Source organism: Drosophila elegans, unplaced genomic scaffold, assembly GCF_018152505.1.
Source record: "Drosophila elegans isolate 14027-0461.03 unplaced genomic scaffold, ASM1815250v1 contig_814, whole genome shotgun sequence".
Lineage (NCBI taxonomy): Eukaryota > Metazoa > Arthropoda > Insecta > Diptera > Drosophilidae > Drosophila > Drosophila elegans.
This window is the reverse complement of record NW_024546167.1, coordinates 3201887-3221898: the sequence shown is the minus strand read 5'-3', so window position 1 is coordinate 3221898 and position 20012 is coordinate 3201887. Positions and strand designations below refer to the sequence as shown.

General features: G+C 33.3%; 7 protein-coding genes across 13 annotated transcripts; 3 read left to right on the top strand and 4 right to left on the bottom strand.

The window, feature by feature from the left end:
• Positions 1-140: 140 nt before the first annotated feature.
• Positions 141-1174, bottom strand: LOC108141730 (probable transcriptional regulatory protein MYPU_6240). Its single transcript, XM_017265223.2, has 4 exons — positions 741-1174; positions 503-677; positions 329-424; positions 141-266 (listed from the first exon to the last, which is right to left on the bottom strand). Exons 1-4 carry the CDS (start codon positions 1172-1174, stop codon positions 162-164), a joined length of 810 nt encoding a protein of 269 aa, XP_017120712.1. The 3' UTR covers positions 141-161.
• A 1-nt stretch (position 1175) lies between these two features.
• Positions 1176-3406, bottom strand: LOC108141690 (probable trafficking protein particle complex subunit 13 homolog). 2 transcript variants are annotated; one of them, XM_041710553.1, is made up of 6 exons: positions 3263-3406; positions 2822-3200; positions 2224-2536; positions 2032-2160; positions 1542-1976; positions 1176-1223 (listed from the first exon to the last, which is right to left on the bottom strand). In XM_041710553.1, exons 1-6 carry the CDS (start codon positions 3303-3305, stop codon positions 1200-1202), a joined length of 1323 nt encoding a protein of 440 aa, XP_041566487.1. In that variant the 5' UTR covers positions 3306-3406; the 3' UTR covers positions 1176-1199. The 2 variants fall into 2 exon arrangements, with proteins under 2 accessions (XP_041566487.1, XP_017120659.1); XM_017265170.2 differs by lacking the exon at positions 1176-1223 and having other exon boundaries at positions 1490-1976.
• A 202-nt stretch (positions 3407-3608) lies between these two features.
• On the bottom strand, positions 3609-5578 carry LOC108142101 (MOB kinase activator-like 3). Its single transcript, XM_017265795.2, has 6 exons — positions 4738-5578; positions 4527-4677; positions 4344-4467; positions 4181-4284; positions 3873-3988; positions 3609-3802 (listed from the first exon to the last, which is right to left on the bottom strand). Exons 1-6 carry the CDS (start codon positions 4777-4779, stop codon positions 3677-3679), a joined length of 663 nt encoding a protein of 220 aa, XP_017121284.1. The 5' UTR covers positions 4780-5578; the 3' UTR covers positions 3609-3676.
• An 84-nt stretch (positions 5579-5662) lies between these two features.
• On the bottom strand, positions 5663-7196 carry LOC108142102 (REPTOR-binding partner). Of its 3 annotated transcripts, none has more exons than XM_017265796.2 (4): positions 7051-7196; positions 6442-6526; positions 5990-6111; positions 5663-5928 (listed from the first exon to the last, which is right to left on the bottom strand). In XM_017265796.2, exons 1-4 carry the CDS (start codon positions 7105-7107, stop codon positions 5836-5838), a joined length of 357 nt encoding a protein of 118 aa, XP_017121285.1. In that variant the 5' UTR covers positions 7108-7196; the 3' UTR covers positions 5663-5835. The 3 variants fall into 3 exon arrangements, with proteins under 3 accessions (XP_017121285.1, XP_017121287.1, XP_017121288.1); XM_017265798.2 differs by having other exon boundaries at positions 6442-6523; positions 7051-7195; XM_017265799.2 differs by having other exon boundaries at positions 5986-6111; positions 7051-7193.
• A 911-nt stretch (positions 7197-8107) lies between these two features.
• Positions 8108-9210, top strand: LOC108142114 (RNA-binding protein Rsf1). The gene has a single exon (XM_017265812.2). The coding sequence runs from the start codon at positions 8222-8224 to the stop codon at positions 8825-8827; it is 606 nt and encodes a 201-aa protein (XP_017121301.2). The 5' UTR covers positions 8108-8221; the 3' UTR covers positions 8828-9210.
• Positions 9211-11327: 2117 nt separating this feature from the next.
• On the top strand, positions 11328-16760 carry LOC108142041 (phosphatidylinositol 3,4,5-trisphosphate 3-phosphatase and dual-specificity protein phosphatase PTEN). Of its 4 annotated transcripts, none has more exons than XR_001774275.2 (12): positions 11328-12067; positions 12895-13106; positions 13177-13349; positions 13408-13552; positions 13749-13936; positions 13994-14101; positions 14608-14776; positions 14836-14936; positions 15052-15261; positions 15322-15643; positions 15899-16110; positions 16579-16760. XR_001774275.2 is itself a non-coding variant. In XM_017265718.2 (12 exons), the coding sequence occupies exons 3-12, from the start codon at positions 13007-13009 to the stop codon at positions 16596-16598; spliced, it is 1536 nt and encodes a 511-aa protein (XP_017121207.1). In that variant the 5' UTR covers positions 11328-11625; positions 11780-12067; positions 12895-13006; the 3' UTR covers positions 16599-16760. The 4 variants fall into 4 exon arrangements, 3 of the variants coding, with proteins under 3 accessions (XP_017121207.1, XP_017121206.1, XP_017121209.1); XM_017265718.2 differs by lacking the exon at positions 15899-16110 and having other exon boundaries at positions 11328-11625; positions 11780-12067; XM_017265717.2 differs by lacking the exon at positions 15899-16110 and having other exon boundaries at positions 11328-11637; positions 11780-12067.
• Positions 16761-18044: 1284 nt separating this feature from the next.
• LOC108142072 (FUN14 domain-containing protein 2) lies at positions 18045-19968 on the top strand. Its single transcript, XM_017265758.2, has 3 exons — positions 18045-18203; positions 19361-19553; positions 19687-19968. Exons 1-3 carry the CDS (start codon positions 18109-18111, stop codon positions 19867-19869), a joined length of 471 nt encoding a protein of 156 aa, XP_017121247.1. The 5' UTR covers positions 18045-18108; the 3' UTR covers positions 19870-19968.
• The last annotated feature ends 44 nt before the right edge of the window (positions 19969-20012 follow it).

Sequence of the window (20012 nt, the reverse complement as noted above, 5' to 3'; positions counted from 1 at the left end):
ACAATCTGGCTTAGATCAGTAATACATTTTTCCGGCATGGGTATATTTTTTTGTTTAATACTGTACATAAAAATATATTTTAAATTATTGTATGTATAGTTTCCCCTTTGTAAAAATAAAAAGCTTCAAAGGGTAAAACGTTTCATTCAACAGGTCTGTTTTTATTCAACATTGTTATATATATCCTCTAAACCTGGGATGTTTCTCAGTTTTTCTATAAACACGTCGTACGCTTTTTGGTCTTCTACGGATAATTTCACAACATTCTATAAAAAACAATTTTTAAACTTTAATCAAGGAATTAACGTTAGAGGACAGGAGGCCTTACCATAGGAGAAAATATGTGTTCACTATTTTCTATATTGTATCCAGCCTTTTCCAAGTTTCTACTTAAGGCAGTTAAAACAACAGGACTACATCGGAACTGAAAATAAAATGGTGAAGTGTAAACATTGACGGAACTTTTTCGAAAAAAAAGTTTATAAACATTAAGTTTACATACATTAACCGAGCCTTCGGCATTGTCAACTATTTCGATCTCTTCCGCACCAAGTTCTATCGCATCATTAGTGGCTTTATCTTCCAAACTGGGCCCGTTAAGGAGCTTTGATGTATCAAACCGAGTTTCTATCAAGCCAAAGTCCTCAAACAGGTTTCCGACATCCATGAATTCGCCCCTAAAAAAATAACACAATTTTATCATATGACGAGAATAGAAAATAAGAATTATGGTATATTACCCGGCTTTCTTTATCATTGGTGTCGCGTCCATTTTTACTCCAGAAAAGTTGTCTGTGTAAAGCATGCATATCAAGTATACGTTCCTTTTATACCGGATGTCAAGGCGGTACTTCTTAAGTTGAATTTTATTAGATTTAAATTTGTTTAAAGTGTTTTGTATTGTACCGCTGGGCATGTTTTGCTTCAAGGCCCTTTCTATTTCCGTCCGCAGAAGAGAATTTATTGCGGGATCCGCAGAGTTTCCCTCCTGAATGGCCATCCGGATTTGCCGCGAAATCTTGGCAAACAGTGCCGCTCTGGCACCGTCTTTCAGGGCTTTAGTATGCTTAATATTCGCCCATTTTGAATGACCCGCCATGCCACGAAAAGTCTGGTTTGCTTGAAAAACGCATTTTCCGAAATGCGTGGAAAAAGTGCACACATTTCGTAACATCTTTGATTTAGTCCAATGTTGTGATCTAAACATTGAAAGTGTGACCGGGCTGAAAATGCCGAAGATTACCACTCATTTAAGAATTGATCTAAATATGAAGTATTGTTAGAAAATTTTTGACATATTTAGGGTATTCCGTGTACTTCAAAATTTTAAAAATCAGATTTTAAGTTTTATGGGTTTATTCTTAAAAACAACAAAAAAAACAAGAAATAATGTTAATTGTTAACAAACAGTCAAGCTTTTTTATAAGAAATTTAAGAATTCAGCAAACAAGATTTAAAGGTCATTCCGATTTAGATTAAAGAAAACGAATTTTTAATAACATACATATGTGTACATTTATTAACAGATAATTCTACACAACCTGCAATTGAACTTGCTTTTGAGTTAAGCAATTTGCAGCACTTTCGTAGCGAATCAACTTATTTTGGTGCGTTGTGGGGTCGTTGTTGTAGTCCGAATTAACAACAAAAACATCGACAACATTTTCTATGGTAAACTGTTCGTTTTGGAGTGTATTGGTCAATATCAGAGGTGATATCTTAACGAGTCCCAATTTCGATGGACAAACGGAGATGGGAAATTCAGCAGATTCTCCACTCTGAAGTAGACCAAGCATAAAATCGGCACAACCAGTGTATTGACTATCCGCTGAAAATGTTGCAGCCAGGCGCACATTCAATTTCATCGCTTGCTCAGATGTATTGGTTACTCGACAGTTGAACGTAAATACTGTCCCGATTTTAATGGTGTTCATGGCATCCAGTACTTCCAATCGAAGCGTTTTGCACTCAAATGGCTAAAATTGAGAAATTTACATAAATCTTTTAAATCGAAATCATTTGATTCCTTACCAGCCGCTGCAGTTGACTAGTTTGCAGCCTACCCTTTTCGCCAAGATTTGAACGCCAGACAATATCCAGTTTTCCCACATTGTTGAATTGCCGCAGAGTGTCTATATTCTTTGCAATGTCTCCTTTGGGCTGCTCATAATACAGGAAAATTGATTAAATCAAGTAAATATTATTTTTCCACAACTTATGTACCTTTATACAATAAAGAAATTGGCAGCTGTTATTTGGCTGCAGCATGTGTTTGACCGTGAAAACAGACTCCCCATTGGGCAACGTATTCAAGGGAGTTACGGAGTAGTCCTCCGAACCATCCAATTCAACTTTCTCCAGGCAAAATGGGCTGGTGGTAACGTTTTGTATCTGGGCCTCCAAGTATATTTCATCGATTTCCGCATTGTAAAACTTGGTCTTAACATCGAGTGGCTTTAGGACTTGAAATTTGAAAAACTTTCTCAGTGACTGCGCATAACCAGCTGGTGTGGAGTAATTTACTTCGCAGACAAGACTATAGAAATAAACCATAGATTGAATATACATACATACATACATATATGATTATTATGTTAAAGCAATTATAATATGTCGCCTTAATGGCAATTTAAATTTATTTTTAAGTTGCCATAATGTCGAAAAGAGTGGCCTTTATGATTAAAATGAACCTGTATTTCTAGTTCCAAAGAATTCGCGATTGTTTTGGTTGATGCAATAAACATAAGTAAATAAGTGCCAGTAGTACAGATGTATGTAACTTTCCTACTTAATAAGGTAGATCACAAAAATTTCCACTTACATATGAGTTCCGATTTCCTTAACCTCGTATCGGATAACATCATCGATGGTTCCACCGGGGGCCAATGTCACCGGCGATTTGGCGTGCTCGTGCATGGACAAGTTGATGCGCGTTGTGTTCGACTGCAGGTCGGCTTTAACCGTCACACATTCCACCGGATTGGCGGTGGTGTTGTGGACGCAGATGTAGCTGGCAAACGTTTCGCCCAAATAAATGCTCCCGAAAGATTGCGGAAGCAGCAGGACTTGTCCCGCCGCCAGGGTTTCACCAGCTACTCCGTCACTCTCCTGCACATTGTTAAATCGCTGAACCAAATCCGTGGACTCGCAAGTTACGACGGGTCCAAGTCCCACCAAAGTGGGCCGCATCAAACGCATCACTATGAATAACCAAAACAGAACTCATTAGGTTTAAAAAAAAAAACATGCTAATTTTCTGTACCTTTTAAGGCCACCAAATGTGCATCTGGGTCAACCATCTCCATTTTAAACAACACTTTAACTCTGGGTTACTGCAGTAAAATGTTTTAGCATATAATATATTTTGCGAAAAAAGATTCTGTTTACTTCAGTGTGACCAAATCTATTGGACTTAAGATTACACTTAACATGGCACACTAAATATACCAAAGGAATAGCCCATACAAAATAGACCGCTATGCATAAACAATTTCTAAAAAATGCAGTTTTCATTTCATAGACAGTAGCAAACAAAATATTGGTCCCAAAACAATAAAAAATACCAAAAAATTAATGCTTTTACTTAATCTTAACAAAATAAACAAAACTCCATGTAAGCTTATTTATTTTTTTATAAACAATAAAAATGTACATCACAATCTAGTACGTATTACAACTATTCCTTGTCTTTGCAAATTCTAGATGTCATTTCTTGTAAAGGCTCCAGCTCCTTGGCCGATATCATGTCAAATTCTTGCACAAAGTAGTAAAAATGTTTATAGCAGGCATTTACGTGAGCTTCCTAAAAATTAAATAATTTTGTTATGTTATATAATGGGTATATAAAGGGTATACGTTATGTTTTTACTCACAGCGCCAATGCTCACAATCCTGTCGAAGTGGTGTATATAGACGTGCACAAAAACACGAAAAAGTCGGGTTAAAATTTTACGACTTATAGCTGAGAAATTCTTTGGAAAGGGAACATCTGAAATAACGTATTTGTTTTTGTTAGTTTTATAATAGTAAAATTAATCTTAATCTTAAATTAATTGTTCTAAGCCGAACGGCAGTTTTGTATCCAAAATATTAAATATCTTCAAGATTAAAAATTGTTCAAAGTTATTTGGATTCAGGCTTCACCTTAATACAAACAATTAGATCAAACTTAAAACTTTACCAGTTGAAACAGGAAAAACAGATTCATTATTAATTTGTGTCTCAATCCAGTCCATTAAATGTTCAATATATTTCTGGGCTGAGAGGGCAGTTGGCTTTTTGTATCTGAAATTATATAAATTCATAATCGTTTTCAGCATGGCGAACTGTCCTTGTTCACTTACAAATCTCCATCAGCCCAAAGATACTCATACCGCGATCCCCCGGACATAGTTGGACAAGTTGTTTCGTTGCAAAACTCCGAAACAGTACCATAAATAAGGTTGATGCGATTGAAAAAGTCCACAACTAAAATAAGAAGATTTCTATAACAAAATGTATTATTTATGCAATATAATAGCTTTTACCATGCACAGCTAGCCAGTCGTTTAAATTCTCTCCTTGCGGCAGTCGGACTACTTGCCGAAGATTAATCCCAGATTGCAGACTGGCCTGAGCTTGTTTATGTAGAGAATATCTAATTGTTCCTGACGCAAAGGGCTTCTTTGGCTTAAATGTCTGAAATTTCGTTCGAAAATGGATCAGTTTTATATTTTTTTTTTATTCTACCAACCATACCTTGCCCTTTTGAAAGAACTCTAAGAATCCGTTAAACGCCATGTTATTTAATTTGAGATTTCGGTGATAAGGATTAACATTAGTTTTTAAGTAATTTAGTAATTATAATCTCTGCTTATAAATAATGTTTACATTTGTTCTGTATTCTTCTGTAGTTATAAGCCGTGCAAGAGATGTGATAAACCATCGATAGATTGGTTAACGAATAAGTTATCGAATAGTTAAAACTATTGTCTATTTACCACTGTTTCACTCTGCAATTTATTAACCGAAAAAATTAATTTTATCTACATTTTCTTAAAGATTTTGAAAATATGTAATAAATGTTTATTTTTGTTGTGCCAAGAATTTTCTCTTTAAACCCTATTAGATTTTGCCATGCCAAAAATTGTCAGTTTGTGCTAGATGCGATGATTCAACAAACAGCTGTTTTAGCTTCTGTTTGTAAATTGTCCTACAATAGAATTATTCATAGAAAAACAAACAAGCCAAAACAAAATAAAAAAAAAAGCTGTTTCTTAAAGCGAAACGTAAAGTCTCTACAGGACAAGTGAAAACAGTAAAAATTAGAAACTCGAATATTACAGATATTCAGTAGACTTTAAAATTAAAGCGGGAAAAAAGGTATCGGCAGTTTGAATAGAATTAAAATTCTTTTTTTAAAAACTGTGGTTACGGAGCGCTTGATTATCCTCTTCTTTGGTAATCAAGATTTCAATTCTGTCAACAATCCCAATTGCTCTGCTAGTAGTGATCTATTGGATTTGGACAGGGACAATGGCAAATTTATTAGATTTTTTTTAATTTTCATTTGAAATCATTATGAATATAATAAAAAATTAAATCGTGGCCCACTTAAAATGTTCTAACTCTTCAGATCATGCTTTGGAAGTACACATTGCGTATTGAATACTTTTCGGCCAAATAAAAGTTTTATACTAAATAATTTATTATTACAACTGTTGTTTTTGCAATTATGATACTAGGACAATTTTATAAGCTTTATATTTAAAAAACAAGCATCATTTTCATTGTTAAAGTAATAACATAAATGGCAAATGTCTTATATTTATTATAAGAGTTAAGAAATAAAAAATATTATTCTTGTTTGAGGATTCCGATTTCCTGAAGCAACTGATCATTGTTGATGGGGGTGTTGTTTTCGCTTAACTGTCTATTCCATTGTATTAACTGTAATAGGGATAAGAATAAATAAATTGGTTGAACTTGGCATGAAAATGTATATACCGACGCGCTCCAGTTCGGCACGTAACGCAACTACTGCCTTCTCCCGATCCGCAACCAGCTCCTCAAGGTACTGGTACCGCAGTTTCTTACGTGCCCTACACTCTCTAGCACTTTGCCTGCTACGTTCTGTAAGGGGAAAAAAGGGGAAACAATATTGTATGAATGAGTTTAGTTTTAAATTAGGTAACAAAAGAAGTAAGTTAATTTGTGTGAAAATTCGGTTAAACATTTTAAATACATATATAATGTGTGTACATACATTCCCAGTGAAGATATTTATTTTTTAGTGTTAGGGAAAATAACAAAATTGTTTTTATATTGTAGTTACAACAAATTTAAATAGGCAAAAGTTTTTGGTTTAAGAAACCTGGATATGTATGGGGACAACATTTAATGATAGTTCAACCTTTAAGTAAATCGGTTGCAGTTGCATGCCAGTTTTTCATTGTGCCTTACCAAGCTTTGCCTTGATATCCAATTTTTCTGTCGACGTCTTTCTTCCTGGTTTACGTCCCCTTTTTCCGCATTCTTTGCGGGTCTGCTAAAAAATATAGGTAATTTTATTAAACAATATACATATATATTGTAAAATATATAATATTTTGAAAAAATTACGTAGGCATAACCAATTAGTATGTACTATAAGGACATATAAAATTGAAAATTTGTTGTCTGTATCTAAAATTATAGCGCAACTAAAAATTTTACGTTAATAAGCCGAAAAACTGTTAAAATTTCAACCTATTTTCAACGTACTTTGTAAAATGTAAAATAAATAAGTTTGTTCTAAGCACAACTTGGTTGAATATCAAAAAATGATTTAAATAAATCAATTCACTAATTAAGTTAAATTAAAGTGTTTAAATAAATTGAGATTTCGTTTGTCAATTTAATTATTATTTTGAAAAAAAGCGCTCTTTTTATGCGTACAATCACCCTTACATATTTGTATGTATGCGTGCAAATAATGTGTGTGTATTTCCACAACCTAACTGCGCATTAGAAAAAAGGTAAATAAATTCACTTTCAACACAATATAAATATAGCCATTAATTATTTGATTACCGTTATTGCTTCCTCTGTGATCGTCATTTTATTACTTTGGATTTCCATTTCTGCCATTATAAATTTAAAAAATGTATAAACTTTGTAGTTCTTTGTTATTATGCTTCCTTTCGTAAATACTTAAGAAAACAATAAACAAACGCGACCAAACACACACATATAAGACATGTCGAATTATATCTTAATAAGAACAATGGAATCGAACATAGAATTCCAAATCTGTTTCGAAATTGGGAATGATACACGCCAGACATACATTTTGAGAAACCACTGACTGCATGTTTCTTTTAAATTATACAATTTATAACTGGCAGATAAAATAAACGTTCGGAAACATATTTTGCGAACTATAACTAACAGAATCCTTTTTGGCATAAACTTCCGAAAGGTCCAGAAACGTCCTCATTACGAATATATAGGCCAAAGTTGGCGACAAACCAGATATCTTGAAAAATAACGGTAAGAACCGATTGTATATTGTTCTTTTTTTTGTCAAAGTCTATATTAATAACAAGAATTAAAAAAATTGACGGAAACGATAACAAAAATACCTGCTAGGTTTCGGTAAAAAAAATACAGCTGAGATTAAATCCGGAAAATTTAATAAGTTATAATAAAAAAATGTAGCTTCATATGTAAAAATTGCAAGCTTAACGTTTAAAAACAATTGTGGCTGTGGACTTCTTACCAAAAATCTTCAAGCAATCTTTATACAGTTCTCTCTTTCTGCGCTTCAATAAATCCGTCAATCCGTTCAATAAATGGGTCATAAACCCATTTAGTTTTTATGTTGATTAATTTTAATAATGGTTCTGAAAGATAAATTTGCGTTAGAACGAGTGGCAAATATACCTTATTCCTTAAAACGGAGAGTAAAATAATAAATAATAAATTTATACTTATTTATAATTTGTAGATATCAAAGTCCCTAGTGTGATGGGAAGTCCCTTTTTTTAAGGGCCTGGAGTACTATAAATAAACACAGTTTTCGCCCGATTTCAATGTTCCAAATTCGAGGCTATTTTTAAAAATTTGCATTTTTGCAACGAGTTTAACCACCCTGGTTGAAAACTTGATATAGATACAAACGCTAAACTATCCGGTGGTGATAACTTATTGATTATTTATTTTTCCAAGGCAGGTATCTGAAAGGATATCGCACTAACTACAGATGTCTAGCATGGGCGATCAGCGTGGCACCAGAGTCTATGTCGGCAATTTGACAGATAAGGTGAAAAAGGACGATCTGGAGGGGGAGTTCACAAAGTACGGCAAGCTGAATTCGGTTTGGATAGCGTTCAACCCCCCGGGCTTCGCATTTGTGGAGTTCGAGCATCGCGACGACGCCGAGAAGGCGTGCGACATACTGAACGGCTCGGAGCTACTGGGCTCCCAGCTGCGTGTCGAGATCTCAAAGGGGCGGCCGCGTCAGGGTAGGCGTGGCGGCGGACCGGTGGAAAGGGGCCGGCGCGGCGGCTTCGGCCGGCACAGCATCACGAACAGCGGCAGCGGAGGCGGTGGCGGATTCCGGCAGCGCGGATCCAGCGGCTCATCGAGTCGCCACACGGAGCGGGGCTATAGTTCCGGCCGATCCGGTGCCAGCAGCTATAATGGACGGGATGCCGGCGGGAGCGGCTTTAACCGTCGTGAGGTCTATGGCGGCGGACGCGAGAGCAGCCGCTACAGCAGCGGAAGCAGCGCCAGCTACGGTCGCACTGGCGGACAATCAGCTGGACGATTCCGGTCCCGTTCGCCGGTTGGAAACCATCGATTCTAATGACAACACCACTCATAGTTGCTTAAGGGTTGCCTATGAGTAAAGATTAATAAACAATAACTTAAGTGCGACCGCAGAGCGCAGACTCGAAACGTTTAAAATCGTAGCATTCGATCGTTTTCGATCGTCCATCCCCACAAACCCACATCAAATCAACAAAACTGATAGTCGTCGTATCTTCATTATTTATTTTACGAATACCCATTAACATGACAATTGCAAGCACTTAAAATTTAAGTTATAACGTAGAAAACTAGTAAGAACAAATACGCTAAGACTCGAACAACGTCAAACCAAATTCTAGAAGTACGCAATTTTAATAAAGGAAATGCGTAAAGTTTTTCGTATACGTACAAGCTTTCGCAAAATAATTGGTCTATGCATTAAAGATCTTTAAGTATTCGGAACAATGTAGGTCTTCGCTTTTACAGAATTTTCAAAAATCCCCTGATATACGCTTTAAATTAAAGCTGTATGGTAGCCCGGTTCCGAGGAAAAGTGTGTTTCAGATCCATAAACGATCCGATCTGAAAATAACCTGTCCGTTTTTCAGCATATTTAGCTGGATCTTGACGACTATAAAAGCGTTTGCAAGCAGACCACCAACAATAATTAAGATATTAACTTTAAATTTGGTAAGAAATATATATAATAACATGACTACTATTTATCGATCTACCTAATTTTTTAATTTATCAAAAAAAACTCAAGTTTTGCAGCCTTCTGCAGTTTTGCTTAAAAACTCAAGCTTTAGACAATGCTTAAAGCGCCTATTTTAAGTTAAGTGTGACTTACTGGGCTATGACATACCGGCTCTTCGGTTTTAGCAATTATGTTTGTTTTTATTTAACAATTTGACAAGTCATTAGTTAGTGTATTTCCTAAAGACTACCTTGAGATTTATTAGAATGCAGTAAGTTCTAAAAGCAATAATTGTTTGATGAAAATGTCGGTTAGTTAGTTAGCCTAAGGGGTTAGAATTCATTTGGTGTAAGTGACTGCAGATACTTTTTAAAGAATAATAAAAAAAAGAAAAATAAATTGAATAATACGGCAAATTGTTTGTTTTTATTTGTGTAACGCAGATACCAACATAATTTATAGAAAATATGGGTTCTTATAATATCCCAACACGAATTTAAATTTGTTATATTGTTATTCGAAGATCAGTTTGCGTTTCGATTTATTTATTCTTATAGAAAAGTATGCCAGAATAAATTAGGCGTAACTTTTTAGGACAACCTAATTATTTTAATATTACTTCTTCACATAAATCAGCAGGTAATCAGGATATTTTATAATTTTTTAATAACAAATTTTATTACATATTTTTTTTTAGCTTAAATTGCGTTGTTTGCTTCAAAATGCTCGAAAAATAGAAAAAAAAAACTTCGTGATTACCTCGAAAAATGTATCATAAGTATTTTTTCCAATTTCTCGACCATAATACCCATTAATTTGACATTTTTCAAGCATATTCATCTAATTACTCCAGAACTTATACATAATTTTAAAATCTTAGAACATAAATATCTGCGTGCTTAAGGTTTTTTCTGCCCACGCAATATTAAATCCGATAAGTCCGGTTAGGACTTAAGACCTTGGACTCTTGGAGATTCACGACTACGATACCAAGAAGCTGCTTAAACCCGTAGAAACTTTTTTAGTGCGCCGACAAGGACTATGTTGAATTGAATTTGTAATGCAAAACAAGGCAAACACAATTAAAATACCTGAATAAACCAAACAAAACAATTCCTAAACCTATCCTAATTTTACATATGTAACCTTGTTCTTAACTCAAATACTAGCTAAGTAAATTTTTTGAGATGGAAAGTTTAGGTTTTTTTATTTAAAATGCAAGCCATAAAAAAGCTGTTTTCCTCTTATACAACTCTTAATAGGGTAAATCAAAGTCGATCAATAGTGAATAATCATCCCTAGCCATTTTCCCGTTATTCCAGCAAGAGCTGAGAGAAAAAAAGCTAGAGCAACTTACAAATAGTGTATGTAACGGCTGTTTGATAACAGCTGTTTAACAAATTCAGGAAACATTTTCGGACGTTCCCTTAATTGCTGAATTAATTCTTCTGAATTTTAATCAATTTAGTCGTTTAGTGAATAACCATTTATGTATGTTTAAAGAAATCGTTCCCTTGTTGTTAGTTAATGTTAGAAATGTTTTAAGGTTGGTATGTTCCTTAAGAAGTTAAATAAAATGTATTTTTTAAATAAGCAGTAGTTAGTGTGCCAACACAATAAGAAAACCATAACAAAAATGGTTCTAAGTAATTTACAGTCCATTTTGTTTGGTTTTAATTTTTCATGTACTTGATAAAAAAAAACACGGGTTTTCTCCGAAAGAAAATATATACAAAAAATATTAAATATAAATAAATGAATGTATCGATTGTGAATCGATAGTTTTTGCATACACAATTTAATCGAAAGGGCTCCCTGCACGTCGATTGCGCTACATGTATTTTTTCTCACAACTTCTAGTGGTATCGCTCACCATAAACACCCTGTGGATCTCACGCTTGATAAATTAATAATACACTTAATAGAGCATGAGCTATTGTTTAAGTTTTACACATAATTTAAAAGTTTTATTTGGAATTTCGTGGCTTAATGTATAACATGTGATAACTTTTTGAAAAGCAGTAACAAAAACCTGCTCGGTTGGAACCCAAATACATTTAGCCTTATTGACTTAAACATACCCATATGAACATACATATGTATTAAACAGTAGGCCCATATATTCGTGTGGTGCTGATAGTGTAAATGTGTAAAATGTCTGTGGAATTGTAAATATGTTTTTGTTTAAACAAATATGTACATAAATGCACCAAAATCGGTGCATATATGTGCACATGCCCATCCATATCTGCATATTTCTGTACATGCATATGTGCGCTAACTACAATACATACCACCATTCGCAAACAGTTTGTCAAAAAAGTGTGTCTACAAGATAAAACAAAAAACAGTTGCCAAATCAGTCGCTATGTTAAGTAATTCGAAATTACTGTTCGGTGTTTCTAATAAGGATTTTGATGGTTTAAAAATCGCCAGTTTATGCAGTGAAGCAATTTAATTGCTCGAATTCCGTGCACTGACTTCAATAAGAAAACTTTATTGGCAAGTTGAACAATTCGGCAGTCGAACTAAATGTATTATGCCAAGCGGAAAATTGTTATATTGTTTATCTTTGATAATATGTCGATACATATACATGTAAGTATGTTTCACGTGTGTGCCGTATATGTGTGTCTGCGTGTGTGAATGGCAATTTTAAGGACATACATACACCGAAGTTGGGCAAAATGCTAAATGAAAAGGGTTTAGGCTAACACTTTACCCGTTCCTGAATGTGTTCAAAACTATTCCTGTGAAAGAATTGCATATCTGTATGTGTACTTGCCTAGAAATGTATCTAAGAAAGGTTTGCGATTTTCAGAACTATATGCAGAAATATGTCGACCCAAAGCTATAAAATATGAAAAAAACATCTTACGTTTGATTAAATATATAATCGTACGAGGGATAACAGTTAAGTTGTACTCTTGGTAAGGTAAAAGTATTTTTTTGACGGCTTAACTCTCTCATTTGCATCGCAACGCAAAATATTTAATTCTAAATTTATGAGGCAGTTACAAAGACAATCTTCTTAAGAGTTGAACACTATATCTTCCATATTTACACCCATTTGTTCCTATTGCAATAGTAAATAACCTGTTTACAGATATGGGACAACGATGTGACTGACATTTCATCTTTTTAAAAAATGTAATAAATTGTTGAACTAGTTAGACCAAAAATCATTACAAATAGTTTTGAGAGTATCAAATTTATTGAATCCTTTAATTTTTTAACAAATGGCTGTCAAGTCGGGTTTAAAGGCCTTTTCGGAACGCAACAGACTTAAGGAACAGAGCAGCTCTATGTACGTCTTAACCAGTTGGCTAATGAACCATGCACTTAGTAAAGGGGTATCAAAGCATTGCATTAGTGCTGTTTAGGCCTCTTAAATTTATATTGGATTGCCTTTCTTCTCTTTTCAGAACCTAAGCATTGAAATGGAGTAAACATAAGTCAAAAACTGGTTTCCAAATAGATTTGAATGGATGCAGCTTACCTAATTTAAAAAAAGACAAGTCTTTTAACTTTAAAAATATGGCCAACACCATTTCGTTAATGTCTAACGTGATACGCACAGTAGTGAGCAAAAAACGTATACGATACATAGAAAAAGGATACAATTTGGATTTAACATGTAAGCCACTTAACTTATCAAGTTTGTAATTGAGAAACAAATATTTCAAATAACGCCTAATTTTTTACAGACATTAATGATAACATAATTGCCATGGGGTATCCGGCACCGGATATAATAGAGGGTCTATACAGAAACCGTCTGGAGGATGTCTATAAATTTTTGGAAGAAAATCATTGCCAACATTACAAAATATATAACCTATGCTTAGAGCGGAATTATGACATCGGAAAGTTTCACGGGGTAAGGTATAACTTGTCCCGATCATTGGCATTGTAAAATATCAATTTTTAATATACAGAGAGTAGCAGTTTTTCCGTTTGAAGACCATAACCCTCCAACGATTGAGTTAATACAACGTTTTTGTAAGGATGTTGATTTATGGCTTAAGGAAGATGCGTCCAATGTCGTTGCAGTGCACTGTAAAGCTGGAAAGGGAAGAACTGGTAAGAAAATTGTCGTGATAGCTTAAATAATCCATCATCACATATAATTTAAGAGCATGCATTATTGATTATCACAGCTCAAGTATTATATTTGTTTGTCAACAAGAACTCAACATTTTTAAAAAGTGCTCTGTTTGATGCTGAATTTTAGATATTTTTACAGACCCATCTAATCAATTCATTCTTATTTTTTCAGGTACCATGATTTGTGCATATTTACTGTTCAGTGGACTACAAAAATCTGCTGATGAGGCATTGGCGTGGTATGATGAGAAGCGTACAAAGGACCATAAAGGTGTGACAATCCCATCTCAGCGACGATATGTTCAGTATTTTTCCAAACTAGTTTGTTCAAGTGTTCCATATACAAAAATAAGCCTTAACGTAAGTATTATGGAGACTTATGTACTGATCAAGCTAAAACAAAAAATATTATTCTAGGTATGCGAAATTCGATTCTCGGAGTCCAGTTTTCTTCAAAATTTAGGCACGGTACAATGTTCAGTATCTGTATTACACGACTCAACCACAGAAAATTTAAAGCCAGATGTAAGTATTTTCGACACAATTTCTGGTTTATTAACTGTCGGTTACTTTAGACCCGTTTTCTCGTCCTCACGGTAAGACGAGAAAACAGGCTTTAGATTTAAAGTGCTTTAATGACTTAATTAAAAAATTGCTTGGATAAACTTCCGCTTAGTTCACACCCCAATTTCGTTCAAACTCTTTTTTAATATATATATGTTGAATATTTATATAAGAAACTCCCATTATTTTTTTTTCAAAAACCATATCTTTAATTTTGTTTCAAATGATAAACATCTTATGAAAATGAAGGCTTTTCCCGTTGCTATCGAAATACAGTTTTTAACATTAATTAACTTTGTGTTCATCGTAATTGGGGCCTAAATCAAACTCATAAAAAAAGTTTAAACAAATTTCAGAATGTTAGCTAAAAGGAAGTTTGCCCAATTGCTTTTTAATATAATAATAAAAATATTTTTCAAAAGCAAAAGTAATTTCTTATAACTGATTAATCCTTCTTTATAATTTAGAGACTGAAAACCTGGACGATTGATTTTCAGAAATCATTTGTATATACCAGTAAACCATCTTTAGCAGTTGCCGGTGATATAAAATTTGAATTTGAACAAGAACAAAAATCCTCAACTAAAAAAATTTGTCATTTTTGGCTAAATACATATTTTATGAAAAATGATTCAAGTAAGTACAAGTGGTAAAATATAAATTTTAACGATTAACCATATTTTACATTTGTTTAGTATGCGAGTCCGTTGGAACAGTTAACAAATATATACATACTTTAAGCAAATCGGAAATCGATAAGGACAGAGAACATAAATCGTTCCCAGAGGACTTCAAGGTGCGTTATCTAGAACTTTTAAAGATCTTGACTTAAATGGCTGATTTATTGGTCAATCACTTCATCACTTTGCACGAGCTCTGACTAAAATATACAATATTTATTTACTTTTCAGATTTCAATCTTATTTGAGGCAGAAAATTATAGCAATGATGTTCAAGCTGAACCTTCTGAAAAAGAGAAAAATGAGAACGTTTTAAATTTTAAAAAATCAGATTATGACAGTCCAAACTGTTTTGTTAAAAAAAAAGTCTTAACTGCAACCGTCAATGATAATACAGCGAAAAGTCAAACAATAGAACCGTTGGATCATAAGGATATAGTTGTAAGTGAAAACACGTTTTGCGCAGAAAACATGCTTAATTTATAAATCTAATATTCGTAGACTAAAATTCAATACGACACATCAACCAATTCAAAGAATACTTCGACTGCGTCTAAACGCAAACAGCCTAATAGCAAACCTCTTTTATCAAGCTTGAATGATTCCACAAAAGAGGAAATAAAAAAAAATCATATATTTAATCAACCGTCCATTAAAAAAACTGATTTAATCAAATGGCAGAATAGTGAAGTTCATATCACCTCTGACACTCGAAGTATAAATGAAAATAAGAACATCAATTACAATTCATACATCACATGTAAACAATCCTCTCCAAAATTCAACTGTGGTACCGAAGAAGGCGAGGAAGATTGGGAATCCGGTGAGTTTTCTGAATCACTTGCAATACTATACCTCTCAATTACCAGATCTCACTAAAATATATCTGTTCTAATCGAATAATAATAAACGTTATTATGTGACTTGTTATTTAAGAGTATCTTTAAATTCGACTTCTTGTCCATTACCGGTTTTTTTTTTATTTTATAGAATTTAAGTAAACTTTTCTCAAATGTTTGAAGATAGCCCCTTTTACCATATATCGTCCACACATTTATATTCTTATTGACTTCGCCAGAATAATCACCCGAGACGATTTAAAAGACTTCTGGCTGAACGATCTCTTATTTTTGATGTATAAAACGAAGCCACCAGAACTGGATTTATATGTCCCCAAGACTTTTACGAGTATACTAGCAGACAGGCTTACAATGATCTTTTTCCTTTGACAAGGAAGCCGATCGGTTACAGCTGGGCTCTGCACATCTGTTTAGAATTTAATGTACATAGGTGAGTGGGAGCCCATGCCTGCGGCTCGAAAAGTCAACAGACCGGGCAAACCCTTTATCAGTATCTGCATCGATTCTCATCAATCACCTCTCACCTTTTCATGAATATTTGTACCCGGAACTCATTGTATTAAACACTTCTAACATTTAAATTAAATATTCTTGCGATTGTTTCTGAATTTTTAAGTTATACTCAATAGTGATCAGATAGTTCATTGATTTTATTTTAATTGTGTCAGAAAACTCGCACCTAAATCTGCCATGAACTGATGAACTTGCTGAAGCAAAAAACAACATTTGTATGTTTCAATATCATCGAATATGCTCGGCTTACATTGCTTTAACTAAAAACCATACACGCTACTTTTATATTTATCATTAATGTTTGTGAATTTCATTGACTTCAATAAACTAAGAGGATGCGAATGATAATTTTACTAAATATATGAATATCTTTGTTTCATTTCAGGTGAATCAACATACCTGTAATCAATGCTTATTACGGACTTATAATTCTTGGTGATTTAGCAAAGTAATTAAAATTGCTAAGTAATTGGCTAATCTATTCGAATTTGTAAATATACTGTATGATATTTATTTAAGTAGTTTTAACAATTATTTTAAATAAACTCATGTACATTTTGTATTGTAGATTTCATTCGAATATTGGGTTTTTGTCTGATGGTTTTGAACTATAAACTTAAGGTAAAATCGACGAAATATGACGATCTAACTCTAAAAGACTCTTGCAATTTAAAAGAGAACTTTATGCGCTATATTTGATAATAATGGGTGTATAAAAAAACTATTTTTCTAAACTATGAGTTAAACGTTTGGGGCTTGTTAAAATGAAGTGTTCGTTTAATCTGGGAATTATGTGGATAAAAATTAACACAGCAAGAGAAATATTTGATATTAAAAGTACAATTTCTGTCCTGCGGTTATTTTTCTGCAGTTTAATGACTTATTTAATATAAGAAAGTATGCGCTCTGTTAATAAATACGATTCTTAAGCCTAGTACTCAGCTCGGCGGACAGTTTCTCCATCTGAAAAACTTTATTCTAATGTGACCGAAGATTTCAGAGCTCACCGGAATCGGTGTGCTTCGGTCTTACTGTCAATCAGCTGGGCTTGTTTATGCCGCCAGCCTGGAACTACTATATAAGCACTGTTAATGTTGTATACATCTATGGAAATTTGAATAATATAAAGCTGTGATTTTCAATCTTTATAGTCGTTTGAAGCTGTACTATTCTATAGCATTTAATAAATAAAAGCCAAAAAAGTAGGGTTAAAACAGTTTGACAGAAATGAAAATCCCTTCAAAAAATTTGGTTCACGCCATTGTGAATGTTGACTTTTTGCTTTGGATGGTAAAACACAAGTTTCACATCACGAAATCCCAACCGTTTCGATTGGATGGGCTCTGTAGGTCTGAGCTACAAGAGTTGTTTTCGAGTTCCTAGCAGCAGACTTGTTTTGCGAATACCAGAGGACCAAAACAATAAACAAATTTTTTTAAGGACTCAAAGTACGTCATAAGCGATTAAAAAGTTATTATTATAAGAAACAAATTTACATATTTATTAAGTATTAGGACCTACGAACGATTTTTATGCGGTTTTTTTTTATTCTTAGATACATAAAATTAAATAATATAATTTTTCTCCTTCCGTTTTGATTTGTTACACTCTTATTAAGGATAAAGGGTATAAATGTACATTAAATTCTCATTTTATTGATAAGCATTATGAAATAATGCGGCTTAAGCTGTATGTTGCAGATCTGTTTGACGTCCTTATAAGAGGCTAATGTTATATTCTGATTTACTTTTCTAAAATATCGTCAAAAAATATTGTTTCGTCTCCGTGTTCCAATTTACAAAGATTCGTAAATGTATGTCTAAATTGATGCTATCTTGGCGCATATATATTATTGTGTAAATTCGACGTTCAGTCTCAGGATTACGCATCTCACCGACAATATCTAATTTTAAAAATGAGTAACTACTCGGAATTTTTAAAAAAAGTTTTTAGTGATATTGGTCAGCGTTCGGCCTATTCGCAAATGTTAATTGGAGTCACTTCAGGATGGTATGTGTTATATCATTTCATAGAAGCACAGCCGAGTTTAATCAATGCGAAATCTCTGATATTTGCAGTACATAAGATGTTATTGCATACTTAAGTTGCTTAAATTGAGAATATCGCAACGGGGTATTTCCCTTATTCCCCAGAATACTACATTTAAGTCAGTTACTATTTGTTTTTGTTTTTTTTTTTGGATAAAAATGTGTTTTTTTTTGCATTACAAGGAAAAAACTGATTAAATACTACATTCCTGGGCGGTTTCAGTTGAATTAAGACGGTCTTGTGGGTTTATTAAAAATAAAACACAAGAAATTTCATTCTTTTTTTGTCTTCATTTTAATTTATTGTGTTCTAACACAGGTAAACTCTTCTATACAAACATATATTTCATTAGCTAAAAGTTACGCGGTATAGCTAAGAATATGAAAATTCGGTGTTTTGTGCCCTTTTTAATTATGAAGAACAGGTAACTCTAAAAAGCTAATTATTGTTGTTGTTTCATTACAGAAAAATGTTCCCGGCTTGAACTATTTGACCATGTCCTTAAAAAATGAAAACTCAGTTTTTATTTAAATTTTACTGAAATTAAATTTCTTCTTAAATTATTAATATTTTTTTTTAACCTACAGACAAATAAGTGAGATCTTTTATGTCCACTTTTAAAACGATCGGGAATTGAATTGAATTGAATTGAAACAAAAGAAATGCATAATACAATTAAATTTAAATTTGTAACACAACCCAAGGTAATCCTTGCCATGACTTATTTAAAAATTGGAACAAAAAGGTACTAACCAAAATTGAGCTTTTATTGCTATAAGAAATCCAATTAAGTTCTTAGAGATATTCCTTAAAGCCAACTTAAACCATTCAGAATATTGAAGATTCCAAGAGAAATTAAAATTTTTATTCATATAAAATATATTTTAAGTTAAGAGAAATTTTCAATTTAGAGATTTTAGCTTAGACGGCATATTCCAAAGACGTTCCCGTGGTTCAAGCCGGCAACTTTTTTTTTTAATTCAGTGGTGTATTAAAAGCGCTTTACAGCTAAAAAAAATCAGGTTAATTAATTAGTTTTATGATACCTTAAAAAACTTAAATTTTATGTTCCGTGTTAATTTTGTAAAAATGTTGCCAACATTTTCATGTACTTTTAGGGCCACAGGATTCACAACAATGAAGGTTGGCAAATTTGCAGCTTTTGCTGTCGGCGGCAGCATTATTTTACTTGAAATTGCACACCAAGAAGGACTTATTAAAATAAATTGGTCAAAGTTGGATAAGACCGTTGATAAGCTGGCCGACAAAGTGGAATCTTCTTTAGGTCGTGAGAAAAACTGGAAAGATAAGGTAAGCGTTTAGATTCCAAGGAGCTAAAGAAATCTCTTCCAACCGAAAATGAATTGGAATACGGTCGGAAGAATTTTCTGAATATTTTTTGAAAAATTCCTACATTTTGGCGTTGTTACCCATGTATTTCCAGACCGAAAGATATGTCGACAACCAACTGGATAGGGCGGAAAGCCTGTTAACTAGAAACAGCAAGAAAGTGTCCAAGTGGTATACCAAACTAATTGGCGACGAACAGGGCCCGAAAGTAAACGATCTGCACATATTTTTGGCATCATTTTTCGGGGGCGTTGCCCTTGGAATTGCAACTGGATAATTTAATTGTCAATGGCACAAAAACATTTAAATACCATATGGTTATTACGAACAAATCTCACTAAATAAAGTTACAAAAAAAAAAAATAATATAAAGGAACGGCAATTGGTTTTTGTTATTTAAATTAATTTATTTAAACATTT